This window comes from Pseudoliparis swirei, chromosome 22 (genome assembly GCF_029220125.1).
Source record: "Pseudoliparis swirei isolate HS2019 ecotype Mariana Trench chromosome 22, NWPU_hadal_v1, whole genome shotgun sequence".
NCBI classification, from domain to species: domain Eukaryota; kingdom Metazoa; phylum Chordata; class Actinopteri; order Perciformes; family Liparidae; genus Pseudoliparis; species Pseudoliparis swirei.
Genome location: NC_079409.1, coordinates 12346005 through 12373507, shown reverse-complemented (window position 1 = coordinate 12373507; position 27503 = coordinate 12346005). Strand labels below are relative to the sequence as shown.

The window sequence follows — 27503 nt, the reverse complement described above, 5'->3', positions numbered from 1 at the left end:
GTTGGCACCGGCACAGAACTCATTTTTAAATACTGTAACAGGTTGGTGGCTGTCACAGGTCGGTATCTCCCCCAAGCACCAAAGGATGAGCATTCACAAGGATATATTCAGTAATATGCTTTATTTCAGCATTCTGTGCCTCTGCTCCCCACTCTCTCGCTCCTCAGTCCCTACTGCTCCTTTATGGGGACACACACACACAACCCAGAACCCCATTGGTGTAAACACAAGACAAACAGAAGCCATGGACAATAACATGCCCATCACAGTCCACTTGTGTCCCTCCTCCTCCTCCTCCTCCTCCTCCTCCTCCTCCTCATATAAACAGCAGGGAAACCCCATCAGTGTTACAGATGACTGATCAGACTGCAGCAGACACAGGAAGATGATACCAGCTTTAAATGTCGCTCTGCTTTGACCAGACAAATGTTTTTGGATTGTTCGACTTAATTACAAAATTCTAGATCATTTCGGGTTCCACGTCCGACCTGAACTCAATATTTGAAAGAGTTTAGTCAATATTTGCAATAATTTACTGTATTGCACAGCTGTATTCTAACGTGACTCCTTTTCATCATTTCGGGACAGACTTTATTCTTTTAGCCGTGAGGGGATCTAAAGGACGTTTATGGTCTGAAGCTGTAAAAGCGACTTTTAAGGAAGAAATCGACTTTCTTTATTTAATTTGCCCGAAAGAGATTAAAGCATCGCCTCCCGTAACCCAGTCCCTCGTCACCGTGCCACCGGCACCATGCTGTCCACCGTGCGCCGCCACAGCCTCCGCCTGCAGACGGAGCTCCACCGGTGGAGCATCAGCGACCCGGGCAGCCACCTGCTCCCCGCCAGCCTCCTGGCTCGGGGGGTCCCCGCGCGCATCTTCCGGTCCAAGTCCTGCACGAGCTACGCCGGGGAGTCGGCCGGGAGCCGCGGGAGCTGGTCGTCCTCGGACTCGGTCATCTCCACCGACTCCGCCGGGGACACCGCGGAACCCGGGAGCCCGTACCGGGTGGTGCTGCTAGGGGCCAGCGGGGTCGGCAAAACCGCCTTCGCCCGCATCTTCGCCGGGGCAGCGGACAGCATGGACAGCGACGACTGCGAGCTGTGTGGAGGTCAGAGAAAAGGGAACTTCAACGGATCTATTTATGATTCATTTTTAGATTAATACAAAACAACTAAATCCATATAAATAAATGACAACACTTGCATATTATCTTAAATTCATAAGATCTGAAAAGGTCATTATAATCTGTTTTAGCCCCATGCACTTGTTTATGTCCTCTAACGTTATAGCCATTTTTGGTGAAAGCAGTGTGTTATACTATCATATCATAAGTGTTTACGAGTATAAACTTGTTCTTGTTATGTCTATAAATGCAGATGACGTCTGTGAAAAGGAAATTGAAGTGGATGGAGAGCCTGCAACGATCACTCTGCTTGACACGTGGGAGGCCGAGGTGAGATGAAAAGCAGCTGCGTTGATGTGTGTGAATGGCAGCAGGGCCCACTGTACGTATCGGACTGTAAATCCTCCATTGAACTGTTTTGTGTTTGCAGACTGGCCACGGGTGTGCTCAGGAGCACGACATGCAGGCAGGCGACGCCTACCTGTTGCTGTACTCTGTAACTGACCGGGCCTCCTTCCTGCGAGCCTCCGAGCTCCGGATCACCCTGCGGCGCGTCAGTCCCACGCAGCACACACCCATCATCCTGGTGGGGAACAAGTGTGACCTGGTGCGACGCAGAGAGGTGTCGCTCAGCGGTGAGGACACACGACTCCTGTGGTCCTGTGTGCCATGAGCACTGTGCGGTTTTACTCTGATCGTTGCCTTTCCGTTTCAGAGGGTCGCGCCTGTGCAGCTGTGTTCGACTGCAAGTTCATCGAAACCTCAGCCGCGATGCAGCACAACGTCTGGGAAGCGTTTCACGGCATGGTGCGACAGCTGCGTCTACGCCGAGACACCAAGGCGGCGAACAGGCGCCGGCGGCACCCACGCTGTCACACACGGCGCGAGAGCCTTCCCATGAAGGCCAAACGCTTCCTCGACAAGGTGATGGCCAAGAAAAATCCCAATGTGGCGTTCTGGTTGAAATCCAAGTCCTGCCATGATCTTTCTGTGCTGTAGAAACATGACACACACTTGTTCTGAACGACGCCAAAGCTTTGAGCAGCTGAACAAGTTACATCCTGGAGATCAACATTTGTGGACGCCTGCATCTGAGGCTTGGATGTGTTCACACTGAGCCAGGCTGGTGTACGTGAGAGGTGTGTGTGTGCAGCCTTCCTGCACCGCCATCCACACGTTGCAGTCTGAACCAGACTACGTGGACTGAGCTCGGCCTCGGTAATGGACCGGACGACCAGCGGATGAAGTGACGTTTCCTGTTGCAAAGACTCGTCACGTCTGTGTGGCATAAACTTTGGAGGTTAGAAATCGACTGATGGAATCGGAGAGAAGGATGTTACGTCCTCGTGTTTTCAACAGATACATTTGTTGTAGTCTTATCTTTTTCATCATCAGTTTGCTCTCATTCCTGCGTAATTTGTCATCTGTAGATTCCCCAAGTGCTAAGAGGACCAGTTGTAAGCTATTGATGATCAATTATGATGATTTAACTTGGACTCTCTTTACTTTTTATGTGTTGTATTTTGCACTGACTGTAAATACATAAATTACCTGATTATGTGTTGTATTTTGCTACTTGTATGTTTCAATGGTGCTCTTTGAAATAAAGTGACATCATCCAATTTGAGAGAAAAAAACATGTTTCTTTTGTCTGTCATCTGAACCACAATCATGAGATATGACCGTGGGTGACTCAGCGTTGACACAAAAGAGAAACACTTGTGATGAGTCATTGAAGATGACCTTTCATGAACCCCTTCAGTCCCCTGCAGTGGAGGTGGATGTCAGCTGATTGGTCACAGGGATTTGACTGTTCAGGGACCGATCAGAGATCTGGGTCGCAGTGTGACACCGAACGTCATGCTCAGACGACGCCTGTCCTGATCTCAAACTCAGTTCGTAACAGCTGTACAATATGTTGCCACGGTAACCTCCAGAGGAACCTGGGAAGTGTGTTATGTATGTTCAGTGTCAAGATGGTGTTGATTCACGTCGACTAGAACATCTCACAAGAGCAGCGGACACGGACCCGTGCTTTACATAACAAAGTCCCCTCCATCTGAATTAATGGATTCATCCGCTGAACAGTCACAGGTTCTGGATAAATAACGCTGCTGTGAGATGGTGACTCACTCGCAGGCTTTTTTTCCTTCTTTTTTTCTACTGTTGCAGATTGACACAAATCTCTGCTTTGTTTTTCCGAGCAGCTTTTAAAGCTCACTGCGTTCAGCCGGGGATGATGGGGTGATGGGGTGGTGTGCATCAGGTTGTTCAGAAGATAATCCCAGCCATATGTGATGTTGGGTCATAGTGAAGATAACGGATAATACTCGATGAGAAAACAAAAGCTCTTTCAGGCATTCACTTTATAGCGGTGGAACATTTTAGAGACACATCTGGAATCCCACCTGCTGTTCAGCGGTTTTATCGTGTGTGCTGAACCACACCACGTGACCCCAAAGGTTTGCATTCTTATGATGCAATGGATTGTCAGTGTAATCTGTCTGTCCTATTGTCTACACACACAGCTCCTTATCAGGCACTGCTGCTAATGGAAAATCTGACAGGAAACAGTGCAGAGGTGCATAGGTCAAAGTCTGAAGGGAAATTAGAAGCGTACACACAGAATAGCCGATGTCTAGATACATTTACCTCATTCTCATACCCTCCTTGTTCTCTTCGTTGTTCACAATTCACACACTTGCAGTCTATAAGCATTTGAATAAAGGGAGATCACGTCAACTGGTTTGTTTTTTGCAACAATGACCCACCAACAGACCTCAATGTATAAGCATGAGGATTCATGTCAAATCAGCAGCTAATATTTAGTCTGAATGGATTGTCTTTTACCGTACTGTACACACTACTGACTGTTCTTCTCGTCAGCTACTCCCCATTGGCTAGCTCCACCTGAGGGCCGGATGATTAGACAATCATTAGATCCAATAAAACATTGCTGGTTAACACTTGGTTAACGTTTGACCAGAAAGGGAAGGGGCTGCTCCGATCACTCTGAGGTCTGAGGAGTGACTCGCTCAATCTCTCCGGCAAGGTAAGTCTCCTCGCTCTGCTGTCTTCCAGCTCAGGAAATGTTGATTCTTTGGAGTAGATTTTGCCGTGTGACTTGAACACAGACTGGAGGGCCTCCGTTGGTTTGCACAGGCTGCGTTTGGTGCGTCGGGTGCTTTCAGTTTGTTTTAAACATCCTCTGATCTTCACTTGACTTTGGCCGGGCCTTAGCGTCAGGTGTCTGACAACCAACTTGTCCTTCGTCGTGAATTCCGTGATTGTTGCCAGTCCCTTGCTTCTGGGGGGATATCATATCGGGGATATGTATGGGAGACTAGATTTGGTGTCATAGCAGCTGAAAAGAAGACTGACAAAGGTCATTGAGGCAAGGCCTGCAACTCCCAAGTCACCGTGTCATACGGCTGAGTCACTTTGGCCGTCAACCCCATGGAAACAAATACAGTTAATAAATCAATTCACAGAATATTTTGCTTTCTGGAAGTCAAGTTAAATCAAAGTGAATCTCTGTAAACGTACGATGCTAACAAGGGCTAGTTAGTTAAAATATGTCAGTCAGCAGAGATATTTGTCAACATGGAGACATACAGACTGATTAAAGTAAAATGTGTGTTCTGTTCACAGTGTTGCAGGGCGGTGACATTAAAAGTGTGCTGCGCCACAAAAAGGTCATTAGCCACACCTCAATGTCACCTTCACTCTCAGTGGCGGCTGCCTTTACTCTTCTCTTTGCCTTCAACCTGTTAGCTTATCAATACACCCCTGATATTGTTTTACAGTAGTCTCGTTGGACGTAAACTTATTTGATTCAGTGTTAAGGTCATGTATGTACAGTCCTGTCAAACAGTCCATTCAGCTGCCACCTGACCACACGTTATAACATCTCTGAGACACAGTGAAGATTCAAAGTGTTTGACTCATGAAATGATCATTTCCTCTATTGTGTAACTTCTGGATGTCAGTTCGACAGTAAGTGTGTTCGTTATCATTCTTTGGCCATAACCACACCCGCACATGCAAACACACAATGACGGCACTTATGTTATTCTAAGCTCTGAGACAGCTGTAAAGTCTCTGAGGTGAAACACTGCTTATTGACCTTCGGGTACCTGCGTTTGACACCCAGTGTGAACACCAGTCTGGCATTGCATGTCTGCTCTGACTTTCAGTTCCTTCTGTGTGCTGAGGCTGGGGGGGTCACCTGGTTGTGTAGGTGGAGCCACACAGAGAGATAGCATGTACATGTGTGGATACCCAGGGACAGAGGACAGCTTTTCATTAGCTTTATGAATCAATAACTTATTGTGCTGAGAAAGTAATGTACTGAGGCCCAGTGTGGTTACTGTTTCCAGATGGACTATGTAACAACCATCCATATCCGTTTTCCTTATTTCTACACGCATGAGGTGTGAACGTGATAATGTGAATTTGCCTTGTGAAATTAAAATGTGTAATTTAAATCCTCCTCGTATGCCACCTCTCTGCCTCCTCAACCTCCTGCTTTCTCCTTCACCATTACCAACATCCCCTGTCTCCTCCTCCTCCTCCTCCTCCTCCTCTTCCTTCCCAAGCTGTGATCATGACACCCATGATACATCTGTTGCTGGTCCCACTCCTGTTCAGCATTGTGAGTACATAACAGCCAAATGTTGCCCCTGTCCTTCAATACATATTCAGTAAATGCACAAATACACCAACCTGTAAAAGGATGATTGTGTTTATTATTAAGATTTATGGGACACTTTTATGCAGTTCATGCGTGCAGACTCCTGTACAAGGAAGTATCAAAGATTTAAGGAAGGTGTGCAAGAAAACCTTAGGTAACTTATATACACTAAATATAATGCAAATTGTCACTTCGCTAAGTGCTTTGTCCTTTGTCTGTGGACTTTGCTCCCCAGTCATGCAATGAGACGTAAGATCTCCCCCCCTTGTCATGTCATTTTGGTTCAATAAATAACTGGGCAGTAAAAACCTGCCCTCAACGCCTATTCAGCTACAGTACAGAGCCAATGCGGAAAGAGCACATGTTGGCGTGAGCGGGAAAGGGTCAATTCCACCTCAGCCTGACCTCTGTTTCTCTGCTCTGATAGGCTGGAGGGAAGGATCTAGAGGAAAAGAAGGGCCCGTTGGAGAACACAGAGCTGGATGTGCCAGAGGGGACACCGGTGCCATATGCCATCTATCAGGTATGATAGCATGCCAGTGGTGGTGGAAAATCCATGTATTAAAGTATTGTACTTAAATTCAATTTGGAGGTACTTGTACTGTACTTATTTCTATTTTGGTTTTGCTCTTTTATATTTAATAGATAAATATTGTAGCTTTTACTCCACTACATTAGTCTGACAGCTTTTATGCATTTCTTTTTAAATCAAGGTTTCCCATTAAAACACCAAAGAGTAATTTCTCAGGTAAACTGTTCACATTTGAATCCCAGAAAAAAACCATTCTTCAATATTTAACAAAAAGCTTCACAAATATTAGAAAAAAGTTGTAAAAAATTATGTGGAGAGCACAGCTTTGATTTTCCTTAAGTATCTCAAGTCACACACATATTATGATACTCTTTTGGAGGACACGGCCCCTAGATTTAAAACTACTGAACTATTTTATTTTGTTTCCTTTTGTCTGTGATGAATGTGGTGTTAAAAGGCTTTACATTCATCTGTAATGGTCTCATATCATATGTCTGCCCTCCATCTTTCACTCTACAGTTTCAGGTGACCCATCCGGAAGTTAATAGTTTCAGGTTGAGTGGAGAAGGTCAGGCAGACATTAAGATTTCAAAGGACGGTTGGCTGTACCTGGAGTTGCCCCTGGACTGGGCTCGAGAAGACCATTACATCATCTTGGTACGGTTGTCCTTTCTCTTCGTATACACAGAAAAACTGACTTTAGCAATATAGCAGCAGTAAATGTATTCATACATACTGGTGTTTCTGTGTGCGGCGATATCCAGGTTGAGGCGCTGGCAGACGATGAAGTTGTGGAAGGCCCAGTTCATGTGACAATAAATGTGTTGGACGTCAACAACAACGCTCCATTCTTCAACCAGAGCGTCTACACCGCTGTTGTCAGAGAAAACAATCCAGCGGGTGTGTATTATGCATAAAGAGAGGAAACACCTGGCATGATAAAAATGTCGACACCTGCCTAAGAATTATTATTATTGAGAATATACGATATCAGGGACCATGATTCTACCCACCCCGCGGCTGCATCTCTGATGCGTTAGTGCCACCTCAGTGTAATTGTATGAAATCACTAAAGACTGTGTATTGCATCACCTCCATGCGTCTTAGATGCATCAATCAGAAAAAAATCCCCTTTTTACAGCTGCATTATGATGCAGTAATAGACTAACTTTAAAAAGAGATCACGGTGGCTTAATGGTCAATGTGATAGGTCAAGAAAGAGATTGAGATTGAGAAAGAGTGACAATATATTAAAATGAAGGGAAAACAACTAGGCTGCCCTGTAAATGATTCCCAGCATGCATCTGGGTTAAGCAGTATATTCCATGTAGTTCACTGACAGACAGTCATTATACGTCTCTGTTTAATCATACCCAGGTTGTCTTCTCACTGTGGTGAGACTTTAACATCGGTTTTCTTTGTTTTTCAAGGTATCCCATTTACTCGCGTCTTTGCGTTGGATCAGGACGACCCAGAGACTCCCAACGCTCATCTGAGCTACAGCCTGGTCAGCCAGATCCCCAACCACCAGCACATCGCCCTGTTTCAGATCGACCCCAACACTGGAGAGATCTCCACCACAGAAGCAGGTGATAGGAGAACTAGGTGCACCGTCTGCGGGAATGTGTGCAATCTGTCCATCTCTGCCTTTAATGTGTCCGCATAGAGCCACTGTAAATCCAGATTACACGGCTCATCTCGTGTGCTCACGATGAACGCTGATTGGAGGCAGATTGTCTGAATGTGTCGCGTGATGCTGATCACTGATGCTTTGAGTGTGTGTGAGCACAATGAGAGTGTTTGAAGATGCCTGTTTTACATCTGTGAGCTGTTGGACAGCCTCCTGAACAATATTTGACATGTTGTGTTCTTTAACAGGGACACAGATGCTTAAAGCCAGAGAAGGCATCCGGTACGCCAGAGGAGAAGATCAAAGCCTTGATGCTCTGAGGATAAAGTTTAACGATTACTGTCCAGTGCAGAACATCCCCTTTGAAGAAAACCCCTTCTTCACCTGTGTGGAGCGAGCAGGTTTGTATCCAGTAGAACAAGATCAAATATCATCATATAAATTGAGAGCCTCTAATCTGCAGTACACATACTTGTGTTTATTTTGAGACGAATGTTTCTAAAAAATCTTAAAAGTCATGCGTGACCTTAAGCGAGGGGATTTGTGGTGTGTAAAAGCCAGAGTGTGTAAGAGTGACGGATGGTGTCAATGAAGATGAACACAGACTGTAATGCAGAAACAACTGCCCGGTGGTTAGTGACCCGTGTGACCTCTTGGATGTTGAGTTGATGAGTTCAGTTGGTTAAACGGCCACAACTCAGTTTTCCAAAATTAGATATCTACTGATAACTTTGTTCATGTCCCACTCTCCAACCTTTTTCTTTTTCTTGCCTGCACGACGGCTCAAATTGCAACTTTCATTTTTTCTCTGTGCTGTCAGAAAAGAGGAGGAGGAATATGGACCCCCTGGATGACCCAGACTACACCCTCATTGTGCGCGTTCAGGACCTGGGAGGAGCTTCGCAGGCCGCGCTGAGTGGAAACACCAGAGTGCACATTGTCGTGCAGCAAAACCTGTGGGTCAATCCTGGACCTGTAACAGTCAGAGAGCACTTAAAGGAAACGTACCCTCTGGTCATCGCAAAGGTGTGGCGGGATGTAAACTCTGCACACATCTCACAAATGCAGCCACGTTAACGTACAGTAACACACTAACTTTACCTCCTCTATATCCAGTAAATAACCTTCCTACTCTGCCCTCTTTCCTCACTTTTGGGATCCAGGTCCAGTCCAATGAGCCCAACGCCGTGTACTCGTTGGTGCAGAAAGAACGAGAGCTGAAGTTCCCCTTCCAGATCACAGAAGATGGAGAAATACATCTGACAGAGGAGCTGGACAGAGAAGAGAAAGACATGGTACACAATACATGCTTGGTTTGATGAATGAATCTATTTGATCCCATATAAAAACAACAACTCACTTCTCAGGATCGGCCCTTGAACTTGCGTTGGTTGTGTTTCAGTACGTCCTCGTGGTGTTTGCAGTAGATCACGAGGACAAACAGGTGGATCCACCCATGGAGATCCAAGTCTTGGTGGAGGACGTGAACGACAACGCCCCAGTGTGTGCAGATGAGGAGAGTGTTTTTGAGGTGCAGGAACACGAGCCTGTAGGTAAGATGTGTGTGTGTGTGTGATTCTTACACATTCATGGCGTCGAGCTTGTGACGTGCGCTCGAAGGTTAGGACGACGCCGCAATCAGCCAACAGTGTTCTGAGAGTTCTATTATTTTGCTTTTAATTTGATCTCTCCAAATCCTGCATTAAAAGTCCAAAGTTATTAGCATTAAAATGTACTTAGAGTACCAAAAGTAAAAATGATTGAATGCTAAATGGAACATGGTATGTACGTTATGTTGTATTATTGTTTTATAACTACAGTGCAGTCAGTGAGCAATGCATGGAAAGTTTGAGTCCAGCTTTATTTGAGTGGTTTGCCTATCGGGTGTAGGCAAATAATAGGCTCAAACATATATCAAGGAAAGATGGGAGAAAGAACTAGAAGATGAGATACCCAGTCAGCAATGGGAGAATGTGCGTGAAACCGTGTTTTCTACTTCCTGTTTGATGTACTGGCGTGAATTCAGCTGGAAGCACCTTATTCATGTCTTTATTACCCTTAAAATAAAGACCTACCAAACTACTGCAAATATTACATGCTGGAGAAATTGCCGGGAGGGGACAGCGAATCACCACCACTTCTTCTGGAGTTTCCCCAAAATACAAACATTCTGGGAGAGCACTTGGACAATTATGCAACACATTCTGGGACAACAGATTAAATTGACATGCAAATCACTCTATTTGGGTTATCTACCAGAAGGAATAACAGGAAACGACAGGTACCTCCTAAAAATACTAGAGATCTGTTTGTTGGACCGAATTGATGATTGACTGACAACGTTGGCGAAGTGTTGCATGGTTGTTTTGATTGTTGTGTTTCCTTATTTACAATTATTTTCCTGCTTAAACATTTTTATGTGTGTGTTAACTTATGGCCCTTCTTGGCTAGATGGATGGTTGTTTTTTAAGAATTATTTTAATGTTGTATTCTTACTTTTGAAGGTTGTATTTCTTGTCAAACTCTAAAAATACCTAAATAACATATTAAGAATAACAAATAATAATATATTCATTTGTTTTTTCTTCCTCTTATAATATGTGTGGTTGCAGGCAGCCTAATCGGACAACTGTTGGCCCATGATGACGATCAAGTCGGGACACTGAACTCTCAGCTGACTTTCACCATCGTGTCCCAAAATCCGCTCACCTCACCCGACGCCTTCGCCATCGACGCTGCTTCTGGAAGAATCCAGGCCCTGCGCGTGTTGCAGCGAAGAGACCACCAGGCGTACGACCTCAACGTCAGAGTCACCGACCTAGGTAGCACACGAACCGTAGGATGCAGCACACCTGTGAATAGAGTCTGTTTTAACTCTGAGTACTTTTTGTATCACAGTTTTCAGCACAGAATGTAAGGTCGTCGTCAAGGTCATCGACGTCAACAACGAGATGCCTCTGTTCGAGAAGAAGGATGTGAGTATGGGAACCACTTCCCGCCTCTGATATCTCGTGCTGGTTGGCTGGTGTTCTTCATGTCTCTGTGTCTGCCCGCAGTACGACAGTCCCCCTCTGGCAGAGGACACTCCCGTGGGACACACGGTGCTGAGCGTCAGAGCCACGGACGCTGATGACCCAGACAGCGGCAGCTCCCTGATCAACTTCCACATCTCTGCCGGCGACGACGAGGGAATTTTTGCTGTGGAGAGCGACGGCAACGGCGTCGGCCATCTGGTCGTAGTTAAGGTATCGTATCTCCATTCTCGGCATCCTGACACAAACATACACAGATTATTATTTCATATTTCATACATACATACTCACTAACTTTGATCTTTAAACATTCAAGGTCCCTCTTTACCATACAAAGTGAAGTCTCATGGTGTATTTTTTTTATTTATGTGATATACTCTTATAAGGGGTTGCAACTAATGTTTATTTCCATTCTTTTTGTTTTATTTATTTGTATTAATATATTTACGGTATCTAAAAAAATAGGGACCGTTTTCCCTTAAAATGTCTGGTTTCGTCCAAAACTAAAAGTTGTCAAATTTGTAATGACATGAAATGGAAAAGCTGCAAATTCTCACGTTTGAGAAGCAAAGTAATTTAATATCAAAATAGTTTGCAATATCACAGAAACATTAGAAACCCAAAATGTATTATTTCATAGATGTATTTATAAAAATCGTCCTGAATACTGTTTCTAATTCTATAGCCGGTGGATTTGGATTCTTACTACTTGTGTATATAATAATACGGTTTACTATTTGTCTGGGTATTGCTGCCTGTTGGATGTAAACAGTCTTGGATAAGCAGAGAGTACCTACACCTCAAACATCTTTGTCGTGACCTTCAAAGTATTCTTTTTCCAACCAGCCTGCTTGTCTCCTAACAGCCTCTAGACTTCGAGTCCTCTGCAACCTACAAGATCCAGATTGATGCTCGTAACCCAGAGCCGCTGATGACGGGTCTGGAGTACGGCGGCGAGTCCACGGCCTTCGTCTCTGTGTCTCTCACAGACGTAGACGAGGCTCCAGAGTTCAGTCTGGACATCCTGGATGTGACTGTGCCTGAAAACACCACCAAGGGCTCAGTGCTGCTCACTGTGGAGGCGAAGGACCCCGAGGGCAAAGAGATCAGGTACGCACAGAGAAATAAGAGAACACATGCAAAGGTAAGCAAATAAAACCCAAATACCAAAACCAAGAACGAATTGACAGCTGTAGACATATAGAATAACTCTAGGCTTATGATCTTTAGATCAAGGTGCAGTTCGTCGAAGGCCACCTTTGACTTTAGAAAACTTTATTGTGTCCAAAGTGGAAATTTGTGGTATTGTACAGTAAACAATAAACATATATATGTAGACACAATTAAAGTAACACTTCCCGGTGTCGGCCATGTTGCACCGCCATGTTCCTCACGCAGCTCGCTCATTTGGATTATTGCCACTAACTAAGAATCTTAAACAGAATTGAGGCAACTTCACTCTCACACAGCTATTAATGCCATTATTTTATCATATGTTTAGTAATTTCTTGTTTTTGGTGTAACTACCAAAGCAGCACCGATGTGTGTACTCAAATGAAAACTTCACCCACTAAGTACCCTAATATGTCCACTAAGTACCCTATGTGTCCACTAAGTACCCTAATATGTCCACTAAGTACCCTATATGTCCACTAAGTACCCTAATATGTCCACTAAGTACCCTAATATGTCCACTAAGTACCCTATATGTCCACTAAGTACCCTAATATGTCCACTAAGTACCCTATATGTCCACTAAGTACCCTAATATGTCCACTAAGTAGCCTATGTGTCCACTAAGTAGCCTATATGTCCACTAAGTAGCCTATATGTCCACTAAGTACCCTATATGTCCACTAAGTACCCTATATGTCCACTAAGTACCCTAATATGTCCACTAAGTAGCCTATATGTCCACTAAGTAGCCTATGTGTCCACTAAGTAGCCTATATGTCCACTAAGTAGCCTATATGTCCACTAAGTAGCCTATATGTCCACTAAGTAGCCTATATGTCCACTAAGTAGCCTATATGTCCACTAAGTAGCCTATGTGTCCACTAAGTAGCCTATATGTCCACTAAGTAGCCTATATGTCCACTAAGTAGCCTATGTGTCCACTAAGTAGCCTATGTGTCCACTAAGTAGCCTATATGTCCACTAAGTAGCCTATATGTCCACGTTGATCTTCAGTAGAACTGTATGATAGAAGACTCAAACACACACTTCTAAGGAATGGCTTTGTTTTTAACGTTGCTGATACTGTTCGGACTATAACATGAACCTGAAACAGACTATTGATTCTAATTATAATATCTGCTCTGTTTGTGTGTGTATCTTTGTGTGTGATTGCTCTGGTGTGTGGTGCAGTTTTAGGATGGACGGTGACACTCGCGGCTGGCTGCAGATCGATGCTGCCACAGGAGAGATCAGGACCAGAGACAAGTTGGACAGAGAGACCATTGAGTCTTTTGAAGTCACCGTCACTGCGTTTGAGAAGGGTGAGATACGAGACTCTCCTCATGGCTTATTAGAGGTTTTTTGTGTTGTTGATCAGTTTTGAAGAAGACCATACCGTTTTACTTTTTAGGTTTTGTGTTATTCTGAAATTAGGAATATTTCTATTCATACGAGGTATTGTTGGTGCAGAAATAGATTTAACCACTTGTTCAATCAAAGGGTTTAGTTTCTATTTGCTTCTGTACATACTGTTTAAAATCTGACCATTGTTTATCGTTATTCAACAAACTGTTGAATCAGCGAGGCCTTTTTCATTTTTCATTTCTCTCTGAAGAGAACCCGTCGCAGCTGTCTGAGCGAGTCGTTTCTGTGAGGCTGCTGGATGTGAACGACAACTTCCCCATACTGATGGAGACCCAGGCCTTCATCTGTGTGAAGAAACCTGAACCGATCACCCTCAAGGCCCAAGACTCGGACAGCGCACCCTTCTCCGGGCCCTTCACCTTCGCTTTCGCTCATGGAAAGAAATCTCCCAACTGGGAACTGAAAAGCGTTGACGGTAAACCAACAAACTGTAGCGACTACTGAAGTGATTATCCAACGATGAGACTGAGCCGTACCTTTAGATCATCACATTGTTCTTGTTTCCTTGTGTATGTCATGCAGGTACAACAGCTACACTGACCCTGAAGAAAACACCATCAGAAGATAAAACCTTCACAATCCCCATTAATATTAAAGACAATGCCGGCATGGGAGTCACACAGTCGTTTGAGGGTGAGTTCATTCTTTAAGTTAAAAGCCTTAAGGGGAAAATTAATGGTTGGTGTTTGTAGCCAATTCCTGGTATAGTTTATGCCTTTGTGCCATAGAACAAACTGTTATCCGAAAACATAATTAAAAACTCATCAATGGGCCCCATTGTTTCAATGTGTGACATACAGCCTTCACCATGGACCGGCCATTCAATTTGATGAAATGCCATTCATCACTTTGTCGCTGTAAATATTTACGCACAACATGTGTATTGCTCCGTCACTGAAAATCGTCCCCAACAAATGTAAAAATGTTTGACCAGCTGTTTTAACCATTTAAAAATGGTATGTCTTCAGAAAGATTGATGGTGCTTGTGTTAAGAGCCTGCATTTTATTATTTTTTAAATTTTATTCAAGGGTTGTGATACGTTGTTGATGGTTAACTAACTAATACAAGTCTAACAACATGCGTGTGTGTGTGTGTGTTGCTCTCTCCTCTCTGCCACAGTGAGAGTCTGTAGCTGCACAGAGCTCGGCTACTGCTACATGGCACCCGTTGAGCGTAGCCTCGGTTATGGGATAGGAGCCACCGTCGGTATCCTGGGTGGCACTCTGGGATTCTGCCGTAAGTCTGACAAATACTCGAACGAAAGTCCTGAAAAACAAACTCACACATGAACCGGCATCCATCATCCTGTACATTCTGATGTTATCGTTTCGTTTTGTTGCCGCTGATTTTGTTTTCGTCTCGTTGCAGTTATTGTTTTCTTCATAGTGATCAGAAAAAAAAAGGAGGAGAAGAAGACGAACCAGACTGAAGAAGAAGAGAGGAACGCAATTATGTAGACAAACACACACGCACACACACACACACACACACCGGACACACACTCACACAAACACAAACACACACACACACATACACACAGACACTCATATTTGTACTTTTATACTTGTGAGGACTTTATCTGTCACGCCATGTCATGCCAAACCTGAATTATTGTTTTTATTGTCTAGCTCATTTACAGTCTTTTGTTTTTGCCTTGACAAATAAAGAATAACACTAAGTTAATTCATAAATAATTCTTAACTGGAAAAACAGCAGAAGTGAGGACTGGATTTTCCAAGTTTTCCCACTCTCAGGATCTAAAAGTTTAATGCGTTCTCACATAGCTAGATGTGCACACACACATTTTCAGAACACTATTTGATGTACAAGAGAGAGTTGCTAAATCAGTGGTGTGCACGCGTAATTATTGCCAGGTGTCCCCATGCTAATCGTGCATATATATATATATTTATAAATTGTTATATATATATATAATGTAAAAGCTTGTTAACGTATTATATTTGAAGTTTTCTCCCAGACTCAAGCTGCTTCATTAGCAGTTTAATCATCTCACAGAATTGAATTCGTTTTTGGCCCAGAGCTTTTGTGTTGAAATTGTCTTCTGCATGAATGTTGTGTTAGAGCTGAAATATCTTTAACTTTAAGAAACATCCTAAACCCAGAACGTCACCGTATGTAATTAACAATAACTGTTGAGTAAGGAGCACGCACTGCTGTTTTACAATAAACAAAGAAACTGGGAAACACTTTTGTCTTCACGTGGTCATTGTGTTTCTGCCTGTGTGGGTGTGTGTGCGCGTCATTGCATGTGTGTACAGTACATGTGTGCAGAGCACATGTGTGTAGAGCTCATGTGTGTACATTACTTGTGTGTACAGTACATGAGTGTACAATATACGTGTTTACAGTAGATGTGTGTACATTACTTGTGTGTACAGTACATGTGTGTACAATACACATATTTACAGTACATATGTGTACAGTACATGTGTGTACATTACTTGTGTGTACAGTACATGTGTACAATACACGTGTTTACAGTACATGTGTTTACAGTACATGTGTTTACTGTACACATGTGTAGAGTACACTTCATGTGATTGAAGACATGCATTCCCACCTCACCTTGGAACAAATAACTTTCTCTCTGCTCATATTTCTCACAAACATTTACTCTGTACCTTTACTCAGTTCTATTGAGTTATTCTTTTTCTTCCTCCAGTCTGTCGCTGAGTCCTCAAGGTCCTGCAGGGAGTGAGTCACCTCCTCCTCAGTGGGCCGCAGATTGTCAGCAGTGCTGAAAGGATGAATCGGCATGATTATGGGCTTTTTATGAAGCACAAAGACTGATTCACACATGTGCTGCCATGACCGAGCATCAATGTGCCTTGATTGTGAGTAACTGAGTGCGTGTCTCAGATGAGTCATCGATCGGCCTGCTGCAGTGTCCGAGGAGTGGACTGAGCTACAGCCTCATAACGACACACTCAACATGGAGCCTCTCCGGTGTTTATGTCTGCACTCACTCCTTGTCTGTATCCCGGCAACACTTTCCACAACACACACACACACACAAATATACATGAAAACGTCTAAATGGGAATGTTGAAGCTATTTATTTAGACATTTGTATTTAGTTTTCTTGTTAAGTAATATTGATTAATCATTGCCTATTTAGGTTATATTTTCATATGTTAGAGTTTTTTCTTACGATAGTTGTAGTTTAGTTTAATACATTATGATTGTTGTTTCAATATATTTAGTTTTAGGATTGATTCACTGATTGGGTAACACTGTTTATATGTAGATGTGGGTAGGTACCGGACCAGCATGCACTAGGGTGGCTTATGGTTTTTTACCAACACACGGAAGGCAGTGTCAGCATTTTGTTTGTTCTTTTTGTTTGTTAAGTAAATAAATGATAAGAATAATGACATACGGAAATGGACATTACTTTCTTTTGGCTGCGTCAACTCAAAAACCCATGGTGCGTCAGTGGCAATTTGATTTATAGTTTTATTTTAGTTATTTGGACAAACGGCCACTACAGGTGAGAAGAAGAAAGATGTGTAACATTTTGAAATAATCTTGAAAATTACTGTAGTTATTCCCAACTTTAATTATTGCCTTATATTAATATTATTTCTTTTCATATTTGAAAGTCTTTCATGACTTGTTCTTATATAGGTATTCCAGCCGATTACCTGAATCCTCCCTTTCCATTCAACAGAGCACACAACTGAGGTTCAGAGCACGAGAGGGAACCCTCCTCTGATTCATGTCTGGCATTCTGTAGATCTATACAAACAACCAGACAGCTTCTGGAACCTGTCGATGTTATCGGTGTCAAACAAGGCCTGGAAATAGTATGCCTTAATAATATATAATAATAATAACAGTAGATGAATTCTGTGTTGATAAAAACTAATTTGTGTAGAATAATTTAGTGGTGGATAACCTAATTATATTATAGGCGTTGAGCTCTCTTCTGTTGCAACATTTTATATCAGAGACAGACGGTTTAGTGGGATGATTTTTATTACATGTCCTTCGTCTTTAACCCACGGAAAGGTTGAAGCATGTAAACAAATTGTGTTAACAAAGTCACTCTACATGCTTTCATGAACCGGTCCTGGAAAAAAACATCAATGCTGCAGCGGAAACAGGGCACTGAGCAACAAGCGATGCTTATTTCCAGTACACCTATAAACCAGACACACCAGTTGTTCTGGATGCTTCCATGTCAACATGACAATCAACAAGAGCTGCTGGCTGGAAGTAAAGTTTCTTCTTTGTGACAGATGTGATGAATAAACAAAAGCAATATTTGCAAATAAAGACATTCTCAATCCTACATCAGGGTTTGATGTATGTTCTCAGATCTGGTGTTTGTGTCGTACGTAAAACCTCCCCACACTGTCCGATACCGCAGCATCATCTAGTGGCAGTTAGTAATGGAAATACACAAGTGAAGCATCTCAAATGTGTGGCGACGGACTCATCGGCCGAGGTCACAGTAAAAGCCGCCACACCTGCAACCTGAGACCGGCTCTCGCTCCAGCTGGTTGTGGGTTAGCGGGACGCTGGTGTGTCACCAGCTGTCAGCCTGTCAATCAAAACACACGCTAAGTACCAAGTGGTGTGTATTCAGTGTTTTATTAAACCGTTCCATATACAAAACGTAACCCACATAAGTTACAATGAATACATACAACTGTAGATAACTTGTGTAACATACTGCAAGAGCTGTATAAATAATCTTTAATTATAAAACTCCTCTTAAAAAATGTACATTCTGCTCATTTATTTGGGTTTTACACTTGAAAACAGCCATTAGTGTTCAACTGGAGAGTATCAGGAGAGTGTTTAAGCTTCTTCTTTTTTTGGGCTGTCATGAGTAATACCAACCTAACCCAAACTGAAAATGACCTATCAGACAAAAACAATAACACAATATGAATATACTGACTCTACATCTTCCCCCGTCACTCAGCAACGTGGTGCTGTGAGGAGTAATTCACTTAATTGTTACTTCTGCCATCTACCTGTCGTGGTGCACAGTGATGACCTGCTAGACTCTGCAGTCTGTAAATATCGCTCCACTTTTGTGCTCCACCATTAGATTAGAAATTTGAAACAGTCACTAGCTCAGTGTTTGTCAGCCCTTTTAGGCTTGTGACACATTTAAAATGAAAAAAAAGGCCATTTAATTATTTTAATAGTTTCACTTTTTAGAGGTATCCAGTTTGTATTTAAATAGATCATGTTTCACTCTCTCCCCTATCATAATTTTACAACTCCTGAAATGTATCTTGGGGCCACAATATGGTAACCACTACACCATCAGTGATATCTCTCAACTTTAATTGAGTTATTTAATTTACTAGTTTAGAGTCTGAAACTGTTAACTAAATATGGATGTAAACATGCATCTATTTCTAAAACATTCATAGTTTTAGGTATTTTACTTGTGATTTTGTATGCATTTTATTCTATGTAATGTATTTTTACTATCTGTACTTGAGTCTGAAGTTGGATTGATTGAGCTCAAAGTCAGTACTGGGAGTAAACACCATCATCTAAATACTCACGGACTGAAGTGTAAATGCAGTAAATGTGTATGTTTGGATGGAACAAAGAATATATACCTTACAAGGACATAAACAGAGGAGTAAAAACATACAGATGCAACAGTCCCCAGTCGTAACAGATGCAGCCTAGAAAGTAAGATTGGAAGAGCAGAGAAACAGTGTTAAGAGTCCCCGGAGGAGAAGCAGGTCAAGTCGGTGCTGCGTCCACCACGACCGCTTTACTCGTAAAGACCCACCCTCCACGGCTCATTTCAACCCTGCTCCGTCTTTTCAGCAAACTTTCAGGAAGTTGACTTGTTTTGGCACAAACATCGGTTTGTAACAGCATACAAACATACATATTCTTTATATAATTAAAGTTAAACCAACTCTTCCTTTCTGCTCGACAGATATCTTCTTAGTATGGCCTTTGTGTCGATGTACACAGTTACACAAGTGTGTGTGTGTGTGTGTGTGTACTCGTCAGTGAAAGGCTTTTGTAGAACTCAGGACTGCCCTTCTGGCCTCTGTGCTCCAATCACATGAGGGTTGAACTGAGAGATGATAATGGTGATGTCATCGCGGTACATGCGAGCCAGCTCCTCGGGCAGCGACAGCATTTTCGACAACCTCTCGTGGTCGACCGTGCCAAATTCATTGTTTCCCACGGCGTGACGAATCAGGTGGGTCGCCGAGTTCTGATCCTCGAAAGCCGAAGACACGCGAGCCTTCCTCTCGTCAAGCAGCCCCTTCATCTGTCCCAAGGTGACCTTGAAGCCTCCGACTTTGATGGGCTGACGCTGGTGCACCCCTGTTAAATACTCCCCGACAATACGAACCACTTCCTGTCTGTGGAGGGTCTCCCAGAGGCCATCAGAGGCAATCACCTGCAGGGGAAGCCGGAGGAGAGTTGATTCAGAAAACAATTCTTCCATCCGATAAGTTAAGTTACTTACATAAGTTGGCATGCCCGTCTGCCAAGCTTCATTGACTATTCAGATAGACATTCAGTTTTCTTTTCAAAACAACCAGAGAAGTAAAAAAGTCAGAGCTCAACAACACGCAAGCATGAGCCTAACAGCTGGATCATTCCTCTGAAGAAAGAGCACCTATCTGTTTGTAATTTTGTTTGAAGAAAACCAAGGCGTGCATATTAGATGAGCATAACAGGTCAAACACCAGCAGGAGGTGACCGGAATCAGGGTTTTCACAGGTCAGTTGGCTTTTTGCTTCTTTTTTAAATTTGTATTTTTATGATTAAACTCTGAATAGGCACAATGGTTTAACAAGTGTGGCGAGCATTGTTGAGAGCGTTAAAAGTAAATGGAATGTCGAGGAATAAAGTATGGTGTAATAAACTGAAAGGTTAATTGTCCGAACAAACGTGACTCTAATTTTGAAAAACTAAGTTGTCAGTTATTGGTGTAACAATGTTAATTATAATTCCAAAGAAAAAAAAGAGTTAATTCGGTGTATGGTACGATCCCCATCTGTCATACCAGCAAAGACCATCACTGAAAATGTCTTGGAACAGTCCTGGAAATGATCTGACCCGGAGATTTAACGAGGTGTGACTGATACAAGTTGCAGGTTTATGGTTACCATCAGCCAGTGGCCTTAATGTTTCCCAACTACATGGGAAGGATGCTCATAACTCGTGGGGAGACAGTCAGCAACTCAAAAGAAACAAGAATGAGATCCAAGCAGCTGTACAGATTGATGAAAGTTGAGAAATTGAAAATTCTAATGCTGTATGTACTTTTCAAATTTGTAAAGAAAACAATCAAATACAAAAAAGGTGGATGCAGAATTGTAATTCAGTGTCATTGTCGAAGTATAAATGTCCTTTTAGAAATGGTGGTACACTTCACTGTGTTTTGGAAACAAATGGAGGGGGTTGGTCTTCTCTCACCATAAAGCGATCCTGTGGCCGTAGTTTGTGGTACGTGATCTCCGGCTCGGCGGTCAGGTAGGGGGGCGTGTGGTAGTTTGGAGGGATAAACTTGGTGTGCTCGTTTTCATGGAGCTGGTCGGGTCCAGACTCTATCACACCCTTCTGCAGTTCGATACTCCACTTGAACTTCACATCCCCAAATGCACGTAGCGGCATGAGGAGGCCGAGCAAACGGTCCTGATGAAGAAGATGACGGAAAGTGGGTAAGAGGTTTTAATAAATGCTGCAATAACGACCACATTGTGCAGATTAGTATGTGTATTACCTGTCGTATAATAGTCTTCCTCTCTGATGGAGGGTGTTCACCTCGTATCCGAGCCACCTCCTCCTCATTCTGGGCGCTGTGGTCATTAGAGAGTGTGTGAGCGCTGAATGAACCATCCTCCTCCTGCACGCCCAACACCGCCCGAGCATCTCCTGAATTGGCTATAAACCTTCAGGAACAGAACGACAAAGAAACAAGTCTGAGACATTTCAGTTTGAGTTCAAATGTTTGCATGTTTTTAATCCTCTTTACAGGTCTGATCCATCGATGTGAGCCACGCAGGCTGTAGCTCCAGAAAAGGCCACTCTCAGGACCCAGTAATGCAGGAAAGCATTCGGGTCTCCAACCTGCGGCGTGACAGAATAACACCGTGAGTCTGCGGACAGGGTATGGTACGTGGGTTAAATGACATGGAGAGGGAATGAAACCTGAGCTCTTTAATTAATGTTTAATCCAAGCCAGTTTAAATGTGGATGCTCTCAGATTATGGCACTGCTGCAGTGCCGCAAATTTAATATTGAATACGTATCTTCATGTCCTGCACTTGGAAATAATGTAATGACTTGCAATTTCACTCAGACCTGAATATCGATGAGAGTGAGTCAGTAACAACATTGGCAGCATCTGTTTAAAATCTTGAATTTAGACTTGATCATGTAGTGATTCAACTAGATTATAGCACATGTGGACAAACGGCACGCAATGAAATTGTGTGCAACATGTGTGATGCTTAACGTCAATGCACTGCCTTCGAGCAAAACACGAGACATTCAAAGAAGCTGAAAAAGTTTTCAGAAATTGAGTCAGACTTATACTTTTAAATCGAGTTAAATGGGATGACTACTCATCCCCAGCAGTTCACTATGTTTATTTGCTGAGTAAATCTGCAAAAGCCCTACATCTGCAAACATGTAGAAATACCTGCTTTGGGATTTTGTCATACAAGATGCTTTTCCGAAGAACCAGCAGCCCCATTTCATGTTGAGACAGCACACAGTTACACTCCCTGGTCTTTTGTCATCTGATGTACTGTCCATTCATATGGGCAGTGGCTGCTAAGAAGGACATACATAAACTACAAATGGTTCAAAACAGAGCTGCCAGATTAGCACTCCAGTGTTCAATTAGAACTAATACTGCATATATGCACTCTCGCCTGTCATGGTTCTCAGTTGAAACTCAACTTCACTTTTGTCTTCTCATGTTTTTCAGGAAAGTAGTATTTAATCAGACACCGGTATATTTCTTCAATCAGTTACAATACACATTTAACAGACATAACCATAACACAAGGAATGCTAGTTTAGGTCAATTGATACCGCCAACCCCAAGAACTAACCTCCTCAAACGTACTGTTATCTATCTTGCAATTACCGCTTGGAACTTACTACCTCCTCGTTTAACTCACATGAGTAATAATTTGTCATTCAAAAAACAATTAAAGGCGCACCTAAGAACATTCACCATTTGACGTATTCTATTGCTTTTTAGTCATCTGATTTTCTTTTTCTTTTTCTTTGTATGAATTAAGTTGAATTGCATAACATATATCTTATCCTTCGACTGTACTGAGCATCTGACTGCACTATTTTTTACTTTGTTGTACTATTTTTAACTGTTGGTTTCACGATATATTTTGTATGTTTTTGTATGTATTGTATTTTGTCCTTTCTGTGGACCCCAGGAAGATTAGCGGTCGCTAAGGCGTCAGCTAATGGGGATCCAATAAATAAACAAACAATAAACAAACAGTTCTTACCTGAGCCTCCAGAGAAATGTCATTGTCCAGCCTCTTGAAGGCATTCAGCAATGCCTCATGGGTGTCTGGAGTTTCACCCGGGCTGAAAACAGAGAAAAGGAGCAATACGTGTGAAACAGAGAGGAAGCCAGAGTTCAAGGACATACAAAGACAAAAGCACTATTGGCAAAACAACAGACGGGTCGGTGTGGGCGTGGGCGTATGGCTACGAGGTACAGATGAAGATGAAATAAGAAAAAAAGATAATCAGTTTGAAATGTTCGGGAAAAGCAAAGAAACCTGACGGCAAAGGACACCCTTTTGAAACAGTGCTGTTGTCTTGGCTTTGCCGTGTTTCCTCCCAGTCCTCACCTGGTGAGATCTATCAACTCCTGCCAGTAGGTCCTGAGGCTGTTGAAGTAGAGAGTCTGAGCCTCCCTGCTGAAGTAATCATTGGGGTGTTTGTGCCACTGCAGGATGGGACTGAGGGCCCTGCCGTTCTCCACCGCTGCCTCCAGCTCACACAGTGTGTTGTGGGGCAGCAGAGACACCGCGATGTAGTTAAACAGCCTCTCACTCAGCGCCTGGCAGAAAGGAGGAGAGTCGGATGACATCCATGCAACACGGAATACAGACATTATTATGGTCAATATTGAATAAGTTGTAATGAAATGTGTGAGTTCCATCTCAAAAGTAGTGATTGGTATGTTCCTATAGTTGACTTAAAAAAAAAAAATTTTAATTATCAAAAAATAGAAATGTTAGGAATAAAATGTTTAAAGGAAAGATTAAGAAAATAGTAAATATATACGTTTCTCAAACTTATGTTTACAAACATAATGTATTGGTGCTTCGGGCTCTTCTAAACATGCACCAAGTTTGAAAATGTATTGATTGAAGACTAAATTAATATATGAAACCCAACAGAACACTTTCTGCACATTGCGAGTAGTGATGAGATATAAGGAAAGTGGCTCATCACCGGAGAGGATACTAAAATGAGATTTTATTGAACCGTATATTTAACACTAGATTATAAGTAGACTGGGAAAAGTCAGCTTTACCTGTGCACAGGCACAGCCAGCATGGCCATCAAACACACCCAGCAGCATTCCTCGCGTCTGCAGGCACGTGGCCGCACTTCGCCGGTCTTCTATAGGAGCGTTGGCCGGAAGCTGATTACTCTCGAAACCCATCACCGCCGACACATTCTTCCCATCGAACTCTGGCACCTGCAACAACCACATTAAAAAAGGTGTCAGATGATAATTGTGATGTAGAGATCACATTAAAAAAGGTGTCAGATGATAATTGTAATGTAGAGATGGCCAGATGGGTTTTCTGTTTGCATGAATGTCCCCACGAACCTTGAAGCTGTACTCGTTGGCTTTCAGAATAGAGTTGACCTGCGGGGGTGAGAGGATGTAGCTGCGGAGCACTGTGGTTGTCTGGTAACTCCGTGAGTGCTGGTGGCTCTGCCACGTACGAGAGGGCCATCTTGAAGCAGGTCGGTGAGTGATGGGTCCCAACTGGGCCTGGTGTTGTTGGCATGGTAACAGACTGGAGGCTAAGACCTGAGCACGGGGCAAACCCCTGAGCAGCTGAGATGACACAGGCATGGCTGAAGGTGCACTGCAGGCACACACACACACCTGTGGAAAACATAGAGCTCATAAAGCAAGGGCTGAAAGAGTTGTTCTTCTACAGAGAACAGAGCCTCTCTAGGCACCTTTAAGCACCGTGTCAAGGGAAAGAGCACGTGTGCTATGGTTTAGAAGTGCAGACAGGTAGTTAGTAGCAGGTACATACATTAGTATCTCCAAATCACCAAATACAGGTGAGGATTTGAGGTGACACTTTTGAATATTCAAATAAGAACATTAGAATATAGATATTGTTTTTAAGAGTCTACTCTTTTTTTAGGATCCACCTTTGTTGATCAACACTGGGTCAAACCAGAAGGGTTATACAGACCAACTATATGTCATCCATACACTCAGGTACACTTAGCTAAATATATACGACAACAGTCTGCAATAGATCCTCCCTCCATGACGTTTGTTATGGTCAGATTTAGTTCATACAGTTTTAAAGAGGGTCAACATTAGGGTCCTTTCGGGTTGCATTGCCTTATAGCATTACGATTATTTGTTCCCACCCCATTTATACTTATGAGGGCAGGCCAAATGTCATACAATATTTCTTCAACAGCACCACAAACATTATCCTCCAAATGTCCACACAGTTGAATCGACATCTCTTGTGTCCAGTTTCATTATAACCTTCGTGAAGGTTGGATATGGACTGTTGTATCAGACTGCATCAGTTTTAGCAAACAGTCAAATACTTCTAAAAGGAAAGCGAAATGCATCTTGGCAAATTTCCTCCGATAAATCTTTTCTTTTTGCATCATCATCCTGCTCAGTGTGGACTCAGTGTGGTCATGCTATCGTAACTTTGTGAGGGGCTATATCCCATTACATAAATACTATAGCATCGTGCAGAAGTACGGCAGCTAACTTTTGATTCTCAAGTTTCATCACAGTTCACTTCCTTCTCCTGAAGTCATCAAGAACAAGAGTATCAGGACACAGCACCCTCAGAGGACTGGCATCTGGCTTGAGCTGCGACTCCGCTCTCTTCTCTCCAGCTATAGATCAGCAGGGCTGCAAATAGCTTTGGCAACAACTTCAGCCCTGACATTTGGATCTTGAGAAATGTTGCGTCTGATCTTCGTGACCTCTTGAACTGGTTTCAGGCTGCGACACGTTATCTCTAATTATCTGATAATAATCTAAGAATGGATGCATCTATTGAGCCCTCATTTGAGTCGGTCCGGTTGGGGGGGGGGGGGGGGTTGGAGTTATGTTTGGAGTTCGCAGCCAAACATCCTCCCAAACGCAGACGGTGCGCCAGAAGGAGCTCAGAGGGCCCGTCCTGCAACACAGTAAAATTGACATTACTAGGCTCCCGTAGCTCGTAGCAGAGCAGCTCTACTAACCCGTAAGCTAACGTCAGTGGCTGAACTCGCTCTTCAAAACACCAGAGCAGGAGTTCCCCAACGGTGCCCCGGGGAAGACATTACACTATGATGCTAACGTCGGCTGTCCAATGGACACGAAGAGCGTCAGTCAGCCCGGGAGAGCAGCATGCTAACGGCAGCTAGAGACGTCTGGGTGACACCCACCGGCTGTCGTCAAACTGGACAAAGTCGACTCCAACAAGACGTGAAAGGCCAAGCCGGAAGCCCTCTGGACGCTCACTGTCAGACTGTGAGCGGAGAGCAAAACCCAGACTAACCTTAACAGAAGTTGTTGAAGTTCATGACTTCACACCAAGCGACCTCCGTCTGGATCGTCCTGGAGAGCGGCGCAGCGAGGTGAACGCTGATTGGCTTAGCGCTGACAGCCACCGTGACGTCACGTCAAGCCCTCCAGCACACACACAGCAGCCTTTTGAATGCTCTTCAAATGTTTTGGCGTTGTGATTCGCATCAGTTCCGTTTTTGCTGCGACTATTCACCTGCATTTGTTGTGTTCCTCGATTGAGAAAGATGACCTGACATAAATGTAATGGAGAACCTCAGAGAGCGGCTCAGCTTTTCTACATTAACAACATGATCAATCTTCCATGGAGGGATGTTTGGTTCTAACATGACAAATGACCAATACATATAGTGAATACATTGTGTATACGACTAGGTTCATACCTGCAAACTCATGAGGGGTGAAAAAGGTGACAACGGGGGGGGGGGGGGGGCTTTTTTGTTGTCTCCACACCACATCCACGTTGTTTGATGACACCTCGAAGCTTTTATAACTACGGTCCTTTGATTGTTCTGACCGCAAATGTAAATAATAATAACAAACATTTTAAGAAAAAAAGGTCCTCTGAATAATTCAGTGATCGGGCCCTAATAATAGTAATAACAACTTTACATTATATATAATATGGTTAAAGTCATTCATGAACCAACTTCCTTTTTTTTAACTTATTGTGTGCTCTGCTGAGCTTTGAGCCTGTTCCATAATTCTGTTCCATGATTCTGTTCCTGTTCCATGAGTCTGTTCCATAATTCTGTTCCATGATTCTGTTCCATGAGCCTGTTCCTTCGACGTGTCCCATCAAAGATATTTTATTGCAAAGAGCACCACATCGCATGTTCTCCGTGTCTCACTCCAATCTCATAAACGCCGGCCGTCCAATTCCCCCCCCCCCTACCCCAAAACAAAAACTCTTCGATCTACAACTACACTATTCACGTGGATGACCTATTTTGATTTCAAAACGGCGAATTTCGCCGAAAGGTGACAAGTTTGCAGGTATGTAGGTTGCAAATTAAACTTATATCAGATAAGATAAACAGAATTAAATACATCTGTAACAATAACCCAGGTAAAGA

The 27503-nt window shown here is 43.1% G+C and overlaps 3 protein-coding genes across 4 annotated transcripts; 2 read left to right on the top strand and 1 right to left on the bottom strand.

Moving 5' to 3' along the window:
• The first annotated feature begins 404 nt into the window (after positions 1-404).
• gem (GTP binding protein overexpressed in skeletal muscle) lies at positions 405-2746 on the top strand. The gene is made up of 4 exons (XM_056443692.1): positions 405-1109; positions 1378-1454; positions 1555-1759; positions 1840-2746. Exons 1-4 carry the CDS (start codon positions 752-754, stop codon positions 2121-2123), a joined length of 924 nt encoding a protein of 307 aa, XP_056299667.1. The 5' UTR covers positions 405-751; the 3' UTR covers positions 2124-2746.
• A 1344-nt stretch (positions 2747-4090) lies between these two features.
• On the top strand, positions 4091-15821 carry cdh17 (cadherin 17, LI cadherin (liver-intestine)). Its single transcript, XM_056406024.1, has 19 exons — positions 4091-4176; positions 5723-5778; positions 6245-6340; positions 6869-7006; positions 7114-7249; positions 7780-7938; positions 8228-8380; positions 8800-9005; positions 9143-9274; positions 9382-9532; positions 10592-10801; positions 10878-10954; positions 11036-11224; positions 11877-12121; positions 13379-13509; positions 13803-14027; positions 14135-14245; positions 14733-14849; positions 14982-15821. Exons 2-19 carry the CDS (start codon positions 5731-5733, stop codon positions 15068-15070), a joined length of 2613 nt encoding a protein of 870 aa, XP_056261999.1. The 5' UTR covers positions 4091-4176; positions 5723-5730; the 3' UTR covers positions 15071-15821.
• Positions 15822-18211: 2390 nt separating this feature from the next.
• Positions 18212-26491, bottom strand: pdp1 (pyruvate dehydrogenase phosphatase catalytic subunit 1). 2 transcript variants are annotated; one of them, XM_056444597.1, is made up of 9 exons: positions 26402-26491; positions 24469-24753; positions 24166-24333; positions 23474-23685; positions 23123-23204; positions 21616-21710; positions 21364-21532; positions 21057-21275; positions 18212-20031 (listed from the first exon to the last, which is right to left on the bottom strand). In XM_056444597.1, exons 2-9 carry the CDS (start codon positions 24718-24720, stop codon positions 19651-19653), a joined length of 1578 nt encoding a protein of 525 aa, XP_056300572.1. In that variant the 5' UTR covers positions 24721-24753; positions 26402-26491; the 3' UTR covers positions 18212-19650. The 2 variants fall into 2 exon arrangements, with proteins under 2 accessions (XP_056300572.1, XP_056300573.1); XM_056444598.1 differs by lacking the exon at positions 26402-26491 and adding an exon at positions 26289-26310.
• Between the last annotated feature and the right edge of the window lie 1012 nt (positions 26492-27503).